This window comes from Solanum tuberosum, unplaced genomic scaffold, assembly GCF_000226075.1.
Source record: "Solanum tuberosum cultivar DM 1-3 516 R44 unplaced genomic scaffold, SolTub_3.0 scf00435, whole genome shotgun sequence".
Taxonomy (NCBI): domain Eukaryota; kingdom Viridiplantae; phylum Streptophyta; class Magnoliopsida; order Solanales; family Solanaceae; genus Solanum; species Solanum tuberosum.
This window is the reverse complement of record NW_006239382.1, coordinates 76,129-96,592: the sequence shown is the minus strand read 5'-3', so window position 1 is coordinate 96,592 and position 20,464 is coordinate 76,129. Positions and strand designations below refer to the sequence as shown.

The window sequence follows — 20,464 nt, the reverse complement described above, 5'->3', positions numbered from 1 at the left end:
ACAGTATTCGTGAAATCAGGCGTCGTATTGGATATTCACCAGAAGGCAACAATTTTGGGAGGATCAAAGTTAGAGGATTACCCGAAGGAGCAGAGCAGGTGGTATGTGGTACTGGCGGAGGATGCAGTGGATGTTGGGATCATCGGAGGAGGAGAAATCAATGGACAGGGATTGAAGTTTGTAGAGAGATTTGATGACAAGAAGAATGTGATGGTAAGCTGGAACCATACTGGAGCTTGCCTTGGAGATGAGTGTAGGCCGAGGTTGGTAGGGTTCATCGGATGCCGGAATATTGAAGTCTCCGATGTTAGACTCATTGAACCTGCTTATTGGTGGTACGTGCTCTTCAACTTCTTTTTTGGGGATTGGAGAACCAAAAGGTTCATTTGATTGAGGGAATTTATTTGCCAAAAAAATTCCTACTCAATTTGATATGAATTATTAGATACTTCCAGTTACTTCTTTGAATTTGAATATTTTATATTTTACCTTGCATTTTGTTTGGATGGTTTTTATATATTGTTTCATTACCAAATTGTATTGTTGAAATAATATAACATTTTGATAGATTATATCGTTTTCGTTGTTATATGGTATTAAACAAAAATAACTTGAAAGATAAACCTACAAGAAAAGTAGGATATAAGGTAGAGCTACTATAAAAAAATAGTGTAAATAATAGAATAGGATTATTAAATAATAAGTAATGACAAAATGAGGAAAAAAAGTATCAATGTGAGCACACCAAATTGTTGGTTACGCAAAATGAAGCTTTTCGTCGTTACTTAACGATATGATACATTAAAATAAAAAACAATCACAACAAACATTGTATTTAAATCAAACAACATAATATAATTCAATATGTAACAATGATCAAGTTGTTAATGTATGATCTCATCCCAAAGAAGTAACATACATACTTTTACCACATAATTTTTTTTTCACATGATAATTTCCAAGTAAAATATATTTCTTACTTCTTAAAATTTATCAATTTTTTAGACCATCTATCCCGGGTCAACTTAGTAAAAGTTTTGGTTGGAACTACATCTTTATGCTAAATATTTTTGTTTGATTAATTTGGTCCAAATGTTTTTTTACAGATTTGACCCTAATAAACAATAACAGTTAAACAAAATATGTATTATATTTAAAGAAGATTATTTTTTTACAGAGTTCGGAGTTTATTATTCTCGGTAAAACTTTGCATTAGGCTTAAAAAGAAAAAGTTCTAATTTTTTGATGAAGTAAAAAGAAAATAGTTTTAATGAAGTATCTTTTACAAATTTGATCCAAAAGAAAATACAACGACAGAACAACAACATACTAAGTGAAATCTCACAAGTCAGTCTGGAGAGGGTAGAATGTATGCAGACATTACCACTACCTCGTGGAGATAAAGAGATTTTTGAAAAATCCTCGGCTCAAGTGCAACAAATCTAGGTACAAATTAGACAGAGACAATGACACCAAAATTAGTACGATAATTGAAATATCAAAACAAGAACTACAACAATACTAGTATAACGACAATGAAAAACACCAACTACCCTAAACAAGACAACACTACACAATCTACTAACCTTCTACCCTAATACATGTCCTCTACTCTCTCTTATCTAGGGTCATGTCCTTGGTAATTTGAAGCTGGGTCATATCCTATCTTATCACCTTTTCCCAATACTTCTTCAGTGTAGCCTGTCCCCATACCCTGTATAACCTACCTCTCGCACCTCCTCACTGGTGCATATGTGCATCTCCTTTTCACAAGTCTAAACCATCTCATTCTCGCTTCCCTCATCTTGTCCACCACGGAGACCACTCCCACCTTATTACGAATATCCTCATTTCTAACTTTGTCGCTCCTAGTATGACCACACATCCACTTCAACATCCTCATTTGTGCAACATGCATCTTCTGGACATAAGAGTTTTTAATTGACCAACACTCCACCCCGTACAACAAAGTCGGCCTAACGACCACTCTATAGAACTTACCTTTGAGTTTTAGGGGTGCCTTTTTATCACACAGACTCTAGAGGTGAGCCTCCACTTCATTCACGCCGCACCAACATGATGTGTGATATCATCGTCGATGTCCCTGCTCCCTTGGGTTATAGACCCAATATACTTAAATCTATCGCTCTTGGGGATATTTCGTGTGTCGAGCCTCATTTCCACGCCTACCTTATGCATCGAATCAATGACTTTGCACTTTACATACTCTGGCTTAGTCTTGCTTAATCTGAATCCTTTAGTTTCCAAAGTTTCCATGCCTCTACCTTAGAATTAACTCCATTGCACGTCTCATCAATCAATACTATGTCATCTGCAAATAACATACACCAAGGCACCTCAATTCATCCATCACCACGACAAATAGAAACAGACTGAGTGATGATCCCTGGTGCAACCCCATCTCCACAGGGAAGTGCTCTGAATCTCCTTTAACCGTTCTTATCCACGTTTTAGCTCCTTTGTGCATGTCCTTTATCGCTCTAATGTAGGCCATCGATACACCTCTTGCTTTCGGGCATCGCCACAAGACCTCCCTTGAGACTTTGTCGTAGGCCTTCTCGAGGTCAATGAACATCTTTTGTAAGTCCCTCTTCCTTTCTCGATATTTCTCCATCAGTCCCCTCACCAGATGGATAGCTTCTGTGGTTGACCGCCCTGTCATGAACCCAAACTGATTCTCAGAAATAGACACACCCCTCCTCACCCTCTTCTCCATCACTCTCTCCCAAACTTTCATAGTGTGGCTTAACAACTTAATACCCTTATAGTTGTTGCAATTTTGGATATTATCCTTGTTCTTGTACAACGGAACCATCGTACTCCACCTCCATTCCTCGGGCATCTTAGCTATCTTAAAAATGACATTGAATAAGCTAGTCAGCCATTCCAACTTGTTGTATCCATGATCTTCCAAAACTCCATTGCGATCTCATTTGGACCTGTCGCTTTTCCTTGCTCATCCTACTAATAGCATGCTTCACTTCCTCAACCTTAAAACGCCTATAGTACCCAAAATCCCGATGTCTTCGGAGGGCTCCAACTCACACAATGTCTCTGCCCCTATCTTCATTCAAGAGTTTGTGGAATTGAAAAAACTAATATCTATATCTAAAAGAATAAAAACTATAATTGATAGTGTAAAAATATTTATGCATTTAGTTTTAGTGTAGTATGGGCTAAAATAGTAGACAATATGTGATCTTTCCTAAGTTAATGCACGCACTTTATACTTGCTAGTTTTTAAATAATATATAAAACAATAAACTCTTAATGAATGTTCACACTAGGGTCTCTTTAATTTATAGACAAAATTCAATTTGCATTTCACTCCATCCATTTATTTGTTGTGATTGTGTGTGAAAGAAGAAAGACTTTTGAAACTTATGGTTTAAAATAAGTTAGATATTTGTGTGGCTAGAAATCATTTTATCAAGGGTAAAAATGACATTTTAAAGTTAAATTGTTACTAAATATAGAAATATGTCATTCTTTTTAAGACTGATTAAAAAGGATAGTAAGTCATATAAATTGGGACAGAGGGAGTAACTTTATTTGGAATTTTCAAAGTTGGAGTTGTGTTTGGTCATACTTTTTACTAAGAATATTTAGAATGTGAATGCATTTTTTCTATTATGATATATACTCTAATTTTTAAAAACTAGCATATCACCCAACTTGACTAATTACATCATACAAATAATCAAATTTTCTCTAAAAGAGTAATATCTAAAAAATATAGTCACATAATGTTATAGATTAGCTTTCATATACGAGCTACTACGCACTATTATAAATGTTTTTCACTTTATTTGAAATTTTTGAAGTTGAAAGTGTATTTTGTTATAACATTTTACCTATATGATGTAATGTAATGGTTGTAAAAAAGCTAATATCACACTTCACATCAAAGTGAAAGCGTGAATAATTTTTAAAATGTTGTGAAGTTGCGTAAAGATAAATGGTGTCAAACATTTTAAAATGTTTCAAAATAGAAAGTTTCATATTTAAATGGAATTGAAGGGGTAATAAAAAAGGATTTCCTTATTCATATTATATTTCTTGTTTTGCTTACTACTAGTTTAGTCCAAGTATGATCATAGATATAGATTGGTGTTCATAGATATTGAGCTTTAATCTTCTTTTTCCCCCTTTAAAGGTCAATCTCTTAAATTCTGTTGTTTTCAAACATTATTCTCTATTCCGTTCAGTGTTGTGCAATTATTTCAAGAAGCCATTTAATGGTATGATGTTGTTGCAGTTTGCATGTTGTACGAAGTGATAAGACATCAATCTGTGATGTAACCATATATGGGAACTTCAATTCACCCAACAACGATGGTATAGACATAGAGGACTCTAACAATACAGTTATCACTAGATGCAACATCAACACAGGAGACGATGCTATCTGTCCAAAGTCATCAAATGGACCTGTCTACAACCTCACAGCAACAGATTGCTGGATTCGAACAAAATCTTCTGCCATCAAACTTGGAAGCGCTAGCTTTTACACGTTCAAGAATTTCTTGTTTGACAACATTACAATTGTTGAATCTCATAGAGGCCTCGCTCTACAAATTCGAGATGGAGGTACTCCACTTTGGATTTTTCTGCTAGAATGACAATTGATATAGTATTAAATTGCAAGATTTACACCTTTCTATCTTTTCTCCTTGCTTCACACTAGCATTTCATGAATACAGTTTACTCGTGCAGAATTAAAACTTAAATCTTATACTGTTCTGATGTTTTAATTATCCCATTTTCGTTTATTACCTACAAGCCTCAATGTTGCTTGTTGTAGTTGCCAGGAACTAGTCATTGCAATGCCAAACAGCTTGGTGCACCTAAATTAAGAACTTGGAGATTCTGATTGCTTAACTTTGTTGAACTAACATGATCAATTGGATTTTATGTTATTTATGGCACGTAATATGATCCTATTTCAGTTAAGTTCTTACTTGTTATTTTATGTTGCCCCTTATGTACTGACGAACATGGTTCTTCAGTAACTATGCAAGAAGTAATTGCAGAATAAAGTAAATCAACACAAGTTTTTACGTGTCCAAGAATAATGGTGTGTGACTGTCAATAAAAAAAAATATTGTGAAATTTGAGGTTCGAACCCGAAACTCCTTCATTCAAATGGACACCCATTACCACTGCACCAAAGGCATAACTTTTTTCAAGGGTGTCCAACTTTAAATATATATCCTTTAAATGCAGAATTTGACATATATATACGCCGCTGCACTTGATAGGAATAAGGTTCTTCTGACTGTTGTCAATTGATTCTCTCTCACACGAAGACACAGTTGATTCTTCTTCTTGGTGCGCTTTCTTCTCTTTGTGTTTTGATGTCCTAGAAAACATCAAAGTAACACTTTATATAGGAGTAGATGGCCGCTTCTTGTTCTCCCAATTCAACATGGATTTGATCAAGAACCCCAAGATTCTAAATCCAAGTTTGACATGCTTTTGGCCACTGTTTTGCTCTCCTATTTCCAAAGCTTCTTCCATGTATCCAAATATGATAATATTTCCATATTCTTCCTTGATTTTTGCATCATTGGGTTAGTCATAATCATAATTCCTCAAAGAATCTTTCTATTGGGATCTGTTTTGCCTCGATCAACTGTCTTATTACAGTCTATTGTGAGGGACCTGGTTCCTTACTTCTCCACAGTGTACTCTTGATAGCAGCTCTTGTAGTAGACATATTAACTGGTATTTCAGTATTTTTTTGTTATAATCACGAGCAGTTCGTATTTGAGAGATGTATGAAATCTTATTCTTGCATATGTTTGTTATGTTTTGCTAATCATTTGTTAATCATCAAAACTTCATATTGTTAGCCTAGCTCATAACTCATATAGCTCTCCCTAATTCATGGCTCTTAGCTCAACATTAGTTTTTCTTGTATTTATTTGTTTGTTCGACATACTTGAAATGATTGTTCTACATGCTTGAAATGTAAGAACTAGATAGTACAATGCTTTTAAACCTCTCTTTTTACTCTTTTCTTTGATCTGCTGAATAAAAGACTAATTGTTAAGCTAAGTCTCAAGATTGTTATCTTATTCTCATGCATAAACCTCTACTTTCGTATCTTGCTTTTTCAAATTTCAGTTTGCTTTGTCTTATTTGATCATTTACCGAGCAGGAAATGCTAGTGACATGATCTTCTCAAACATAAACATCAGCACAAGATATTACCACCCATCATGGTGGGGAAGAGCAGAGCCTATCTATGTGACAACCTGTCCAAGGGATGCTAGTTCAAAAGCAGGTTCAATTTCCAATTTGCTATTTGTGAACATCACAGCAACTTCTGAAAACGGCATCTTCTTATCGGGGTCGGGAGGTGGAGTCCTGAGCAATCTAAAGTTCTTAAACATGAACCTGACGTACAAGAGATGGACAAAGTTCCCAGATGGGTTGGTAGATTACAGGCCAGGATGCCAAGAACTTGTAAAGCACCAACCTGCGGGATTCATGATGGAGCATATTGATGGTCTGGTTGTTGAAGACGTAGTCATGAAATGGTCTAGTGATGAATCAATGAGATGGAATAATCCATTGGATTTCAGGCCATCTACTGTAAATAATATTTCTTTGCTCAATCTCTACTCCAGATCCTACCAAGAACAGTAAGGATGAGGGGATAAACAGGAAGCTGCAAGTAAAAAAAAATTGTTCTATAGAAAAATAAAGCTGCAAACATGTGCTCATGATGAATGCAAAGCGATGTTGATTTGAGCTCGTCCCAGTTGAGCGCCCATTCTATGTTTCCCCATGGCTGATTTGACCAAAGTTGTTAACCAATTCTGTTACCTATTCGGAATGGTTATCTTTTAGCTACTCTGTTTTGCTTTCAAGGATAATCTACGAATATTGGTGATTGTTAGAATGTTACACCAGTGTGCCATAAAGATATTTTACCTAATATACTCTGGTTTGCTATCGAGTTCAAATTTTGCTAAGTGGTGTTTGGATAATGTTCAAGTTGCAGGTGGAAAAGAAATAAATATTGCAAGTTGAGTTGAAAAAATAAGCAACATCCGTTCAACATGGTGGTTGTTTTGTTTGTATTTCGGCATGAGCAGCCCAATCCTGTTAACTTGGTGTTGGCGGATTTGAAAAATAAAAGTATAGTTCAGTAGATTAACCTTTAAATCTCTTGTTTAGGAGGTTCAAAATGATATATACATAGTAAATTTGAAAAATACCTTATATATTTTGTCATTGAGTAGAAATAAAAGCAAAGGTTGGAGTAGAGTATACTAAATATGGTTAACCCCATGAACAAGATGAGTCTATTTTTGTATACAAGTAAGCATGTATTTTCCTCCATGATAAAAAAACCATATTTTTACGAACAGAGACAACTCTTGTACGGTTGTCTAAGTTGCAATGGTTCACTCTCCGAGGCCTTGTTTGAAATGGCGAAACAAGGCCTCCAAGTGAAATTCAAGGAATATGATACTCTATTAAACGAATGTATAAACCAAAGGGCTATAAGAGAAGGTCAAAGGGTACATGCCAACATGATCAAAACTCACTATCAACCTCCAGTGTACCTCAGGACAAGGCTTATTGTTTTCTACATAAAATGTGGCCTTTTAGGTGATGCTAGGTGGGTGTTCGATGAAATGCCTCAAAGGAATGTTGTTTCTTGGACTGCCCTCATATCTGGCTATTCTCAAAAAGGGCATATATCTGAAGCTATCCATCTTTTTCTTCAGATGTTGACATCAGGTACTTCTATTTCTTTGCCCATTACATACACTTTACCTATATATCAATGCAGCATTGCAGCGGAGACACACACACATAAACATATTCCTTTCAATCATTTATTTGCATCTGTTGTGACATACAAAGTGTTAATTACATACTCCCTCTGTTTTAATTTGTTTGATTGGTTTTGAATTGATACGGAGTTTAAGAAAGTAAAGAAGATTGCCGCTTCTTGTGTTCTTAAATTAAAGATATATAAAATGTACCAAAATGTCTTTTAATCTTGTGGTCTTTGAGGCCTGCAGCCCTTTAGATTACCTTTTGTTGTGCCCCTACATCTAAAGGGAGAGGATGGCGGCTTTCTTGTGGTATTAATTGCCAACTCATTCCATTTTTGGAGGATTCATTCCCTGTTCCTGCAGCTGAGAAAACCTCAAGCTACGCCTCACCCACCTCATCATCTATAAAAAAAAACATAAAAGGGTCAAAATTGTCCTTGAACTATGCGAAATAGACCACTTATATCCTCCGTTACATTTTGGAATAAAAAATACCCCACTGTTATCCAAAGAGATTACAAATACCCTCAAAAGTTTACAACCCAAATTTTTAGTGACGGGACATGCCACGTGGGACAATCCCTCCACCTAAGCGTTGCCAACTAGGATTCCCACTAAATTATGAGTCATTAATTCTAACCCAATTTATAACCCAAACTCTAACCCATTGCTCCTGACCCGATCTGCTAAACTTAAGAGGCAAACATCAGTCTTGAATTCAAGTTCTCACAATCTGAAATTTCAGTAAGACTAACGAATGGTCTCTTTATACTCCTTCATAAGTAGCAAGTTTATCACTCCTGTTGACAATCTCAGAGACTTTCTGCTGAACACCGAACATAGCGCAATGAAAAGTCAGCTAGGACAAAGAAAGAGCTATCAAGTTTCAGCTACCATACCTGTAAGTTGGCCATGGTGTATGATTCCAGAAGTGTAGTTCTTAAGTCGTTCAAATGGATAAAGTTGATTATAAACAAGGGACTGGCCGACTGCTTTGTGTCCTAAAGGTGGATTTATCTTTCCATATTGAACAACACTACCAACTTGAATCCAAGATCGATGTTTGCCTCTTAATTTTAGCGGGTCGGGTCGTTAGCAAGAATGGGTTTTGGGCGTCAGAATTAATGATCCATAGTTTAGTGGGAATCCTAGTTGGCAACGCTTGGGTGGAGGGATTAGTCCCACGTGACTTGCCACATCACAAAAAAATTGGGTTGTTAACTCAAGGGTATTTGTGGTCTCTTGGGATGACAACGGGGACATTTTTTATTCCAAAATGTAATGAAGGGTATAAGTGGTCTACTTCGCATAGTTCAGGTCTCAGGAGCAATTTTGACCCTTATTCTCAAAAAAAAAAACAAGCTAGAATTAAAAAGTTGTCAATAAAGAAAAGAGACATTCTTTTTTATATATATTGAAAAGAAAAGTAAGACAATCAAATTGATATGGAGGAAGTACATTTTATTGACCTTCTTTATGTTGAAAAAATAGTGTAATGCATCGGATTCACCCTTGAAATTGAAATTTCATTTGTCCTCTTTTGACTAGACTGTAAAAAAAAATTGTTGCAGGTACTGCGCCAAATGAGTTCACTTTTGCAACAGTGCTTACATTATGTACTAGTGCCATTGGGTTTCAATTTGGGAGACAAATTCACTGTCTCTTAGTAAAGAGCCCTTTCGAATCACACGTATATGTGGGAAGCTCACTCCTTGATATGTATGCCAAAGCTGGCAAAGTTCATGAAGCTCGATATGTTTTCGAAAACTTGCCAGAAAGAGATGTTGTCTCTTGCACTGCTATAATCTCAGGCTACTCTCAACAGGGACTATTTGAAGAGGCACTAGAGTTTTTTTGCAAGTTCCAGGCAGAGAGAATGTCTTTCAACTATGTTACATATACTAGTGTATTAACAGCCTTATCAGGACTTGCTGCAGTTGAACAAGGTAGACAACTGCATGCCCGTATTATTCGATTGGAACTGCCTTTCTATGCGGTGCTTCATAATTCTCTCATTGATATGTACTCCAAGTGTGGAAAATTCACTTATTCAAGGATGATATTTAATCAAATGTCCGAAAGAACTGTGAGCTCATGGAATGCGATGCTTGTTGGTTACAGTAAACATGGGATGGGAAAGGAGGTAGTTGAGCTCTTCAAAATGATGAGAGAAGAAGACAAAATTAAGCCTGATGAGATAACTCTTTTAGCTGTGTTATCTGGTTGCAGCCATGGAGGAATGGAGGATAAAGGTGTAGAGATTTTTAACGATTTAAGTAGTGGAAAAGATAGGGTTGAGGTTAGCATTGAGCACTGTGGTTGTGTGGTTGATTTGCTAAGTCGATCTGGCCAAGTAGAAAGGGCCTTTCAGTTCATCAAAGAGATGCCTTTTGAACCAACTGCTGCAGTTCTGGGTTCACTTTTAGGTGCTTGCTGGGCTCACCTGTATGTTGATATTGGTGAAATTGTAGCCAGACAACTTTTGGAGATAGAGCCAGAAAATGCTGGAACTTATGTAATTCTTTCAAACATGTATGCATCGGCAGGAAGGTGGGAAGATGCTAGAAGAGTAAGAGAGTTGATAAATGCAAGAGCCATGGTAAAGGAATCTGGAAAAAGCTGGATTGGTCCTGATTTTATCCATGACACAGAAAAACATAATGGAATGAGGACTTATATTCCTCATCAGAGCTTGCTTAATATGGATGAGCAGTGAAAAAAGAAAACGCTACTCCATTGTTCCCAAGGTAGAGCTCAAACACAGCTCAGTTTGATGATTTATTCACATGGAAACTATTGGTGAAGTCTTGCTCCAAAATGGAATAAAGCATATTTTGGTAAGAGAACTTGATATTTCTTTTTGTATATAATGGGGTAGAGTTTTCTGACGGAGCAACTCACAGGTTTACTTCTAATTGTGAAGTGATCAACTCTTCAAAGTGTTTGATTATCATTGATTGAAGATGCCTGCACTGGTAGCATCAGACAGATGATCATTGGTTATCCAAACCAGGTTGTTTGGTTTCAGTGTGCACATTTTCACAAACATTATTGAGCTTCTACTCTGTAAATGGTAACAGAGTACAAGTAGAAACACTGCTTCAACAAGTAAAAAATTTGGTGGCTCAAATAAATGGAGACCGACCCTTCCATGCAATGTTTGGAAAACTGTACTGTACGGGATAAAGATCCGGTCAAGTAATGTTCATTGGCCTTATAGATTCATACCTAGAGCTATCAATATGGGCTGGCCCACCCCATCCGGGCCAACCCATACATGCTTTGAAATTTGACGGGTCAGGCCGAGCTAACCCATTTTTGGTGTCCCCCAGAAAATGGTCGGTCCAGCCCACAAGTACGTGGGCTACGGGCTTGCCAGGCCAACCCTCTTTTCGTAAAAATATATTTTTATAATTTTTTTAAATTAAATTATAATTTAAAAATATTATCATAAATATCGACAAGATAATATTATATGATGTTAGTGTTACTACTTGTTAATCAAATCCACAAATAAAATTATCTTTATAATATTTATTAAGTTTGATTTAAAATAAAATCATAAATAGCTAAATAAAAATATTAACCTGATTGTTTTTCAATGATTATAATAAAATACAAAAACTATGACAATATTCCATAGGCGGCCTATGTACGTAGTGATTCCTAGAAATTTTAGGGAATTTTTATTTTATGTAATACATATTTTATAAATATAATTGGGAAAAGGGACAGATTTACCCCCGAACTTTAATAAATGGTACGTATATGCCCTCCGTTATACTTTGAGTCCACATAAGCCCCTGCCGTCCAATTATATGTACACATATACCCGTCTCACTAACGGATCCCTATTTTTTTACACGTGTCTTAATCCTATTGAACTACCCGTTTGACCCCTTTTTTTAACCCATAACTTAACTATCTGCCCCATAACCTAATACCCACCCAATTTCCTCTAAAATGAATCATAATTAAAATACCCAAATTAATCCTATTGGTCCCCACGTCATCCCTTCTCACCGACTCACAATCAGTGAACTTCGCAACCTTACTTCCCCTGTTCCCTATACCTTTGCACCCTTCTTACCCATTACAATATTTTGGTGGAAACGAACAGGGGCGACGACGATTTCGTCACTATTGATGGAGTTCGGGTTTCCGATCCGAATCTTTTTGTCGGGTCGAGATTTGTTGTTCATGGGTTAGATGGGATTCTTCTCACTAGATTCAACATGTATGAGGACACTCTGAGCCAGATGGGAAAAGGTTTTTTTGGGCCGGAGAAAGTGGAGCCCTTTGCTCATAAATCTGGCCGGCATTCTGCGTCGGCGGTGAAGAATGGGGGGTTTTCCAGAGTTATGAGGAAGCATCGGAAACTGCAGTATTGCCGGATTTGGAAGAGTAATTACAGTGGCCGGCGTAACGGCGGAGAAGATGATTTCTAGGGGCATTACTGTAAATCTCGACTTTCTGCTAGGGTAAAATTGTCTTTTTTTTGAGGATATTCAATATTGTACAGAAATGGAAAATAGTGAGAAATTATATTTTCTCTTTTACTCGAATATTCACAATTGTGAAATATCAATGAAAATGAATATAATTGTTCTGTAAATTTCCATTTTGGCAATGAGAAATTACTCTATTCTTTCACTTCATTTTTTGTTGTTTCGTATAATTTTCCACCATATTTTTTTAAGCATTAATATGAATAAATAATTCTTTAATTTCAACTTATCACAAAATTTTTAAAAAACGCGTTAAATACATTAAATGACACGTTTTTCATTTAAGTTACACAATTCAAAAATCGGTGGGGACCAATAGTTATTAATTTGGGTATTTTAATTATGATTCATTTTAGAGGAAATTGGGTGGGTATTGGGTTATGGGGAGGATAGTTGGGTTATGGGGTTAAAAAAAAGTGGTCAAAACGGGTAGTTCACTAGGATTAAGACACGTGTAAAAAATAGGGGTCCGTTAGTGAGAGGGGTATATGTGTACCTATAATTGGACGGCAGGGGCTTATGTGGACGCAAAGTATAACGAAGGGCATATACATACCATTTATTAAAGTTCGGGGTAAATCCGTCCCTTTTCCCAATATAATTTGTATTTAAATTGTAATATTTCAAAGTTTAAATTGATTTTGAGTTTAGACTCTTGTTATTTTTAATACTCTATTTTATTTTTTATTTTTTTGATTAATTTTTATTTGGTCCACGGGCCGGCCCTATCCATATTTCTCAAGTCCCACAAATCGGCAGACTTATTCAGGCCGGGCTGAAAAGCTCTTTTCTTAAATGGGCTCCAACAATCGTAGTCCAATCCTATCAAATCACGGGTTAGGCCAGGCCGGCCCAACGGGCCTAGCCCATATTGACGGCTCTATTCATACCATGTGTACTGTATAATAATTTATGGTTGAGATCCATTTAAATTATATACTCATCAAAATAATAAAAACAACAAAGCCGTCAACTATTTTTATTTTTTAAAATAATTAAATAAAACAATTAAGTGTACCGTAGCTAATATTTTCAAGAAAAAAAAATTAAGATTGGCGGGAATATGCAGACTTCCCGACTTTTTTACCCGCCAAACCTTGTACCTTTTTTTTTAACAACTAAACTAAAAATAAAGCAAAAAAAAAAAGTCAAAAGAGGAAACGGAAGAGTCTCCAACAGAGCTCTTCCATTTTCTTTCACCGTTAATGGCCTCATCTTCTTCCTTGTGTACATGGTGGATTTGCACTTTATCTCGGTAAGAATCACTCTCCCACCATTCGTTCCTAATCAATTTGTTTTTCATTTGAGTGTTGCTATTTTTGTCTTATTCGAATTTCAAATTTGTTTCTCCTTGACTCGTGGATCTCTATTTTTCTACCTTTCTTCGTCCATTGACTCCTTCTTCATCTTTCTTGTATGGTTCATGTAAGATTTCTCGTCTCTGTAATTTATTCACAATATTATTCTTGAGACCCTCTGCATTGTTGCATCTGTTTCCGTTCTGAGATTTTGTCGAAGTGATTGAGAATAAGTTGTTTTTGGTGATGTTTTTTTTTTTTTTTTTTATGTATTCGTGTTTGAAGTTGTTGATTTTTCCTTTACTAGGCTGGAATGTGATTATTGAGTTCACGTCATAATGTTCTATCTGTTTGTGTTTTCCTTGTGTTGAATATGAAGTTAGGAAGTAGAGCTTTGTCCATGTTGACTATACACTTTCCTTTGCTTATTAGTTCTTTGAATCCCCTGAATTTTTGTTTTCCATTCCAATCTAATGCTAAATTGGCCATGTAATCTGCTAGTTTGTTACTTTCTCTATATATGTGATGTACTTCTGTGTCACAGTAATTCATAAATTCCTTGGTATCCTCAATTATTGTGTTGATCTGCCAAGGCGTCTCTCATTCACCCTCTAGAATTTTCTTCAGTAATAGATAGTCTGTCTCTATTATGCATCTTGCATATCCCTCTGCGACACCATATGCTATAGCCTCCCTAATTGCAATTGCCTCTACCTCTGTATTGGTAGTGTCAGGTATTATGTCTGATTGTGCAAAAAAAAGTCACATGTACTACTTCTGATACAAAAGTCGTATGAGCTTCTTCCTGGGTTTCCCCTACTTGCACCATTAGTGTTGAACTTGATTGTGCCAATAGGAGGTGGATGCCACTGGACCATCTTGTAGTGCACTATAGTTTTGAAGCTAGCTAGGACTTCCACTATATTTGGCCATTGGGTTGGTAGATTCCTCACCTTTGGGAACTTAAACTTTGCTAATTGTCATATATTAGTGTTTACCTGATGCACTAATCTGTTGAAATTGATTGTTCCTCCATGCTTCAGGTTATTTCTTCTTTTCCATAATTCCCATATGATGATACTAGGTACTACCTTCCTGACTTGTCTTAGTTGTGTCGAGACATGCCATGTCCACCATTTAATTATGAGTTGTGATAATTGCATTCCATCATGATTGATACCTGCACACATTGAAAACTTTCTCCACAACCTTTCAGCAGTATAGGAGATTAGAAAAACATGAGACATAGTCTCTCTTTTAGGATGTTGGCAGCAATGACATCTAGAAGGCAGACTAATTCCCATTCTTTGCACCACCTCATCAACAAGTATCTTTTTTTCTTCTTCTAAGAAATCTAAGATTTTCAAGACGTAGAATGATATGTATTGAGATAATTCCAATCGAAATACAAAGAGAACAACTAAGTTATGAAAAGAAGAAGAGGACGATAGAATTCTTATTGACTGCCTTTCTTACGTGAACGGATGGTTATAACACCCTAGGTACTGATGCAAAAACTAAAAGTACAAAGACTAATATGTAAAGACGATAAAATAAGATAAAGCGCCAATATAGTTAACTGTGAACTTGTTAACTATATTAACCAACTGCTGCTAACCCATAACATATCAATACTCCCCTCTGAAATACTTCATTGACCTCAAGGAAGAGAAAATGCTGGAAATCTGATCTTCAGTGTATGAATATTCTCCCATGTAGCTTGATCAACTGGAAGATTATCCCACTGAATCAACAACTGCACAACTGCTTTATTACCTTGCTGCACCATACGTCTATCAAGGACCTTAGAGGGGGCAGGGCAATAAGGACTGGACAAGCCAAGGACAGGAGGGTGGCTCACAGTAGCTGGGACCTTGTAGCAAGGTTTGAGCAATGAAACATGAAAAGTGGGATGCAATAAAAGTTGGGAGGGAAGAGAAAGTGTATAGGCTTCAGTGCCTACCACACGAAGGACTTGATAAGGGCCATAATACTTGTAAGAGAGTTTGAAAAAATGTTTGTTGGACAGTGTGATCTGCCTATAAGATTGGACCTTTAGGAAGACCCAATCTCCAGGTTGAAATATTCTGTTTGATCTCTTCTTGTTAGCCTGATCAACCATTCGTTGTTGCGTCCTACTGAGGTGAAATTTGAGCATCTGCAGCTTGAACTCTCTGGTAACCAAGCTCCTATCCACCTCAATGAGCTCAGAATCACCTTGTTAGTAAGGCAAATGCAGGGGGCGAGGTTGTCCATACAATGCCTCATAAGGAGTGGTCTGTGTGGAACTGTGGAAAGTAGTGTTGTACCACCACTAAGCAAATACCAAATAATGAGCCCAGTCCTTTGGAGAATCTGCACAATTTCACCTGAGATAAGTCTCTAAACATCTGTTCACAACCTCAGTTTGTCTGTCGGTCTGTTGTGGAAGTTTTCAGTGTCACACCTTGCATAGCAAATAACTCCCGCCACACCTTGCTAGTAAAAATGGGATCCTTGTCGCTAACAATGTCTTCAGGAAGACCGTGTAGTTTAAATACATGCTCCATGAATAGATTAGCAATATCCAATGCAGTGTAAGGATGAGAAAGGGCAACAAAGTGTACATATTTAGTGAGTCGGTCTACCACAACCCATATGACCTCTTTGCCTTTAGACTTAGGCAACCCCTCAATGATATCCATTCTCACACTGGCCCAAGCTAAAGAAGGAATAGCTAGAGGTTGAAACAATCCTAGATATGTAGCCTTGTCATATTTACACTTCTGGCATATCTCGCAACCTTTGATATAGTCTTCTACATCTCTTCTTAGTCCCTTCCAATAGAAAAAAGAAGTAATCCTCCTATAAGTATGGTCAATTCCAGAATGGCCTCCATGAACTGAAGCATGCCACAACGTAATGATTTCAGCTCTTAGGGAGGTATCACCTCCTATAACCAATCAACCTTTCCATCTCAACTGCTGGTTGATAAAAGAGAACCCCTTAATGTCCTCCTTCAGGATACTCAGCTTGTGGATCAACTTTCTCAATTCCGTATCAGAATCCCAACTGCTCATGATGGTTTGCAGCAAGTCGGACCTAACAACACCTAATGTAAGTGAAGCTAACTCCACTGCAGGAATCCTAGACAAAGCATGAACAACTTTTTTCTGCTTACCCTTCTTGTATTCAATAGTAAAATCAAATTGCATCAGCTTAATAATCCATTTCAGTTGGGACCCAGTATGAAGTTTTTGTTCTAACAGGAACTTTAACGCCTTTTGATCTGTTATAACAATGAAGTGCCTACCAGTGAGATACTGACCCCAACTAGACACAACCATTACCAACGCAAACAACTCTTTGTCATAACAGACATAGCTTAGTGGTGTAGAGAAAGTCCCTTGCTCAAGTAGGTAATAGGTTGTCCTAGCTGCATAATAACATCTCTTATACCAACATCACAAGCATCAGTTTCCACAGTGAAACTCAAGTTAAAGTTCGGAAGATCTAACACAAGAGCAGATGTTATTGCATCTTTCAAATTCTGAAATGCTTTAGTTGCTCCTTCCGTCCATTTGAAACCTTCTTTCTTTAATAGATCAGTCAATGGTTTACTGATCTGACCATAACCTTGGATAAACCTTCTGTAATAACATGTAAGACCAAGGAACCCCCTGATTTGCTTAAGGGTTGTAGGTTTTGGCCATTGCTGAACTACTAGGATCTTCTTTGGATCAGTGGCTACTCCGACAGCCGATATGTAGTGCCCTAAGTACTCTATAATGTTTGTAGCAAACTGGCATTTGGAGAGTCTAGCATACAAGTTGTGTTGCTGTAACAGCTGCAACGTGATCCACAAGTGAGCTACATGATCCTCCAAACATTTACTAAAAATAAGGATATCATCAAAGAACACCAAGATAAATCTCCTTAGGTGCTTTTGAAACACTTGATTCATTAAACCCTGAAAATAGGAAGGGGCGTTAGTCAATCCAAACAGCATCACTAGGAACTCATAGTGACCCGAATGTGTCCTAAAGGCAGTTTTGTGGATATCAGGTGCTGCCATTCTGATCTGATGGTACCCAGACCTGAAATCAACCTTGGAAAACCATTGTGCACCCCCAATTTCATCCAGAAGCTCTTCAATAATAGGAATAGGGTATTTGTCTTTGATAGTAATCTGATTCAAAGCCCTGTAATCTACACAAAGTCTCCAATTTCCATCTTTCTTCCCCACTAAGCTAACTGGTGATGCAAAGGGACTGCAACTATGTCGTATGAGTCGTTGGTTCTTCAAATCTTTCACCATGTTCTCAATAACATCCTTTTGAATTGGTGAGTATCTGTAAGGTCTTGCATTCACCGGATTTGATCCTTCCTTCAAGGGAATATGGTGATCAAAGGATCCCTTAGAAGGTGGTAATCCCTTCGGTTCCCCAAACACAGAAGTAAACTCATGTAGAACATGTTGTACTTCTCCTGGCACCTCAACTAAAGGTGTGGGTTTTGAATCTTGTGTAAACTTCTCTTCTTTAGGAGTAACTTTGATCATAAACAACTGAATCTCCTCCTGCTTAATATTGGTAAGAGATTCTGATTCAACTCATTTCATCTTAGGTATGTTACCAGGTAAGCACAATGTTTTTCCTTCATATTCAAACTTCATAGTCATCTGTTTGAAATTAAAAATAATGTCTCCCAAGTCAGTTAACCACTGAACCGCCAACACCACATCACAAGTACCAAGGGGTAAAAGAAGGAAATCTGCCCTGAAGACACTTCATGTAGTAACCATTCAACCCCATGACACATGCCACTGATAGGAACATAATTTCCATCAGCTAAGCTAGCATCTCCCTAGTTACAAGGGCTCACCTTCCAGCCCATCCGAGCCACTAATCCACTTTCCATGAAGTTGTGTGTTGAACCTGTATCAATGAGTATATTGAGGGCCTTCTTATGACAATGTCCAGTCAATCTCAAGGTTCTATATCCCTTGATTCCAATCATGGCATGAATGGAGATCTCACAGGTCTCAACCACTTCAGGTAACAGCAATAACTCACCTTCTTCCTCCAACGCTACACCCTATTCCTCCAATTCTAACAAGAACAACTAAGCATTGGTCTTACAGACATGTCCCTGCTCATACTTCTCATCACAGATATAGCAGAGTCCTTTGGCTCTCTTGTCACTTAACTCTACAGGATTAAGCCTTCTACTCCTAGGTCTTTCTGCAACAATAGGTGGAGGAGGTTTAGGCAAGTGTAAATTAGGTGTAGTTTGGGGCTTAGCATAAGAGTATGGTTGATTTTTCATTGTTTTCCTCCACTGTTTCAAGAAAATAGACTCATGTAACTGAGCTAAGTGATACGCATGAGGTAATGAGTATGGTCTATGAATACTTACAGCATCCCCTAACTCTGGTTTCAGCCCATTCAAAAATACACTAATGGCATGATTGGGATCTAATGTCAACCGGGTCATGGCTCTATCTAACACCTCTTGGTAACTAATAACACTGCCAGTTTGCCTTAGACTCACCAACTCACTCATGGGGTCATCGAATTCAGCCCCCAAACCTATTAGACAAAGCATAGATGTATTTTTCTCATGTTGGAATATCAAAGATGATTACGACTCCTCATGTAGGCCTGGTGCCATTGCAGTGCAAGGTCATCAAAATACAGCGCTGCAGTGGTCACTTTCTGTTGAGACTGAACCTCATCGAAGGAGAAGAATTGCTCTGCCTTATACCACCAATCCTGAAAAACCTTGCCATTAAATCAAGGAAAATCCACTCTAGATAGATGTAAGAGTGAGGGGTTATGTTGATTGAGGGAATATTGGGGGTAAGGGGTATAGAGGTTGGGTGGCTTTTGGGTCATATGTGGAGTGTAGTTGACAAATTTGGGATTGAAGGGAGTCTGCAATTTGGGACTTTGGGGCAATGGGAATCGCGTAGTGAACTAAAATTGTGTGGATGGAGTAGGGTTAAATTGGGTAGGATGAACCGGATTCTGGCTAGAAGTGACTGGGTTCGTTTTATGGGTATGTGTCCCTCGGATGTCGGATTACTCGTCGTGGTTCTGTTAAACAATGGAGGAGAAGGAATTGAGTTCATAATTCCTGGTATTCCTAGAGGTCCGCTAGTGGGAGAGTAGATTTCCTCAGAGAATCTAGGTGTTGCTGGTCGCTTTCCATGGCCATCCTCAATTGCCTTTGTCGGCTCCAAAAATGACTTCTCATTCACTGTTTCCAATTGATTTTGTCGCACAGCAACATTAGCCATGTCAATGGCCATTCGATCCAGACGTGTAAGAACTTCCCGAATTTTAGCGGCCATAGTTGATTTCCACAGATCCCAAAAGTGCTCTGATACCACTGATATGTATTGAGATAATTCCAATCGAAATACAAAGAGAACAACTAAGAATATAAGCTATGAAAAGAAGAAGAAGAAGAAGAAGAAGAAGACAATATAATTCTCATTGACTGTCTTTCTTACGTGAACTAATGGTTATAACAATTCTAGGTACTGATGCAAAAACTAAAAGTACAAGGACTAATATGTAAAGACGATAAAATAAGATAAAGGGTCAATATAGTTAACTGTGAACTTGTTAACTATATTAACCAACTGTTGCTGACCCATAACATATCATAGAAACAGTGATTCTTTTGAAACACAAGGTTTGGTTTTGTTCTCTTCTTTAAGTTCGATTCTTTTATATATATTAAAGTTGATTTTTTTATATTTGTTTGATCTAGTGATATATTAAGTTGCGCAAATTCTCACTTTTGATACTGCAATCTTGTATTGGATTTTTTAAATTATACTAATTTTAAA

The 20,464-nt window shown here is 37.2% G+C and overlaps 2 protein-coding genes across 2 annotated transcripts in view; both read left to right on the top strand.

Moving 5' to 3' along the window:
* Positions 1-6,988, top strand: part of LOC102599672 (exo-poly-alpha-D-galacturonosidase) — a 9,088-nt gene extending 2,100 nt beyond the window's left edge. Inside the window, exons 2-4 of the mRNA XM_006363782.2 lie at positions 1-335; positions 4,280-4,611; positions 6,185-6,988. The exon at positions 1-335 is cut by the window's left edge and continues 442 nt beyond it. Coding sequence (XP_006363844.1) covers positions 1-335; positions 4,280-4,611; positions 6,185-6,675 — 1,158 coding nt within the window. The 3' untranslated portion in view covers positions 6,676-6,988. The remainder of the gene's footprint in view (positions 336-4,279; positions 4,612-6,184) is intronic.
* Positions 6,989-7,077: 89 nt separating this feature from the next.
* LOC102599346 (putative pentatricopeptide repeat-containing protein At3g13770, mitochondrial) lies at positions 7,078-11,155 on the top strand. Its single transcript, XM_006363781.2, has 2 exons — positions 7,078-7,779; positions 9,392-11,155. The coding sequence occupies exons 1-2, from the start codon at positions 7,311-7,313 to the stop codon at positions 10,534-10,536; spliced, it is 1,614 nt and encodes a 537-aa protein (XP_006363843.1). The 5' UTR covers positions 7,078-7,310; the 3' UTR covers positions 10,537-11,155.
* Positions 11,156-20,464: the final 9,309 nt, after the last annotated feature.

What these genes read in the sequence shown, in the direction of transcription:
- LOC102599346 (XM_006363781.2), top strand. Translation starts at nt 7,311, where the DNA reads ATGGTTAACCCCATGAACAAGATGAGTCTATTTTTGTATACAAGTAAG. An exon ending in TCTTCAGATGTTGACATCAG is followed by an intron (nt 7,780 to 9,391) that starts GTACTTCTATTT and finishes AAATTGTTGCAG; the next exon opens with GTACTGCGCCAAATGAGTTC.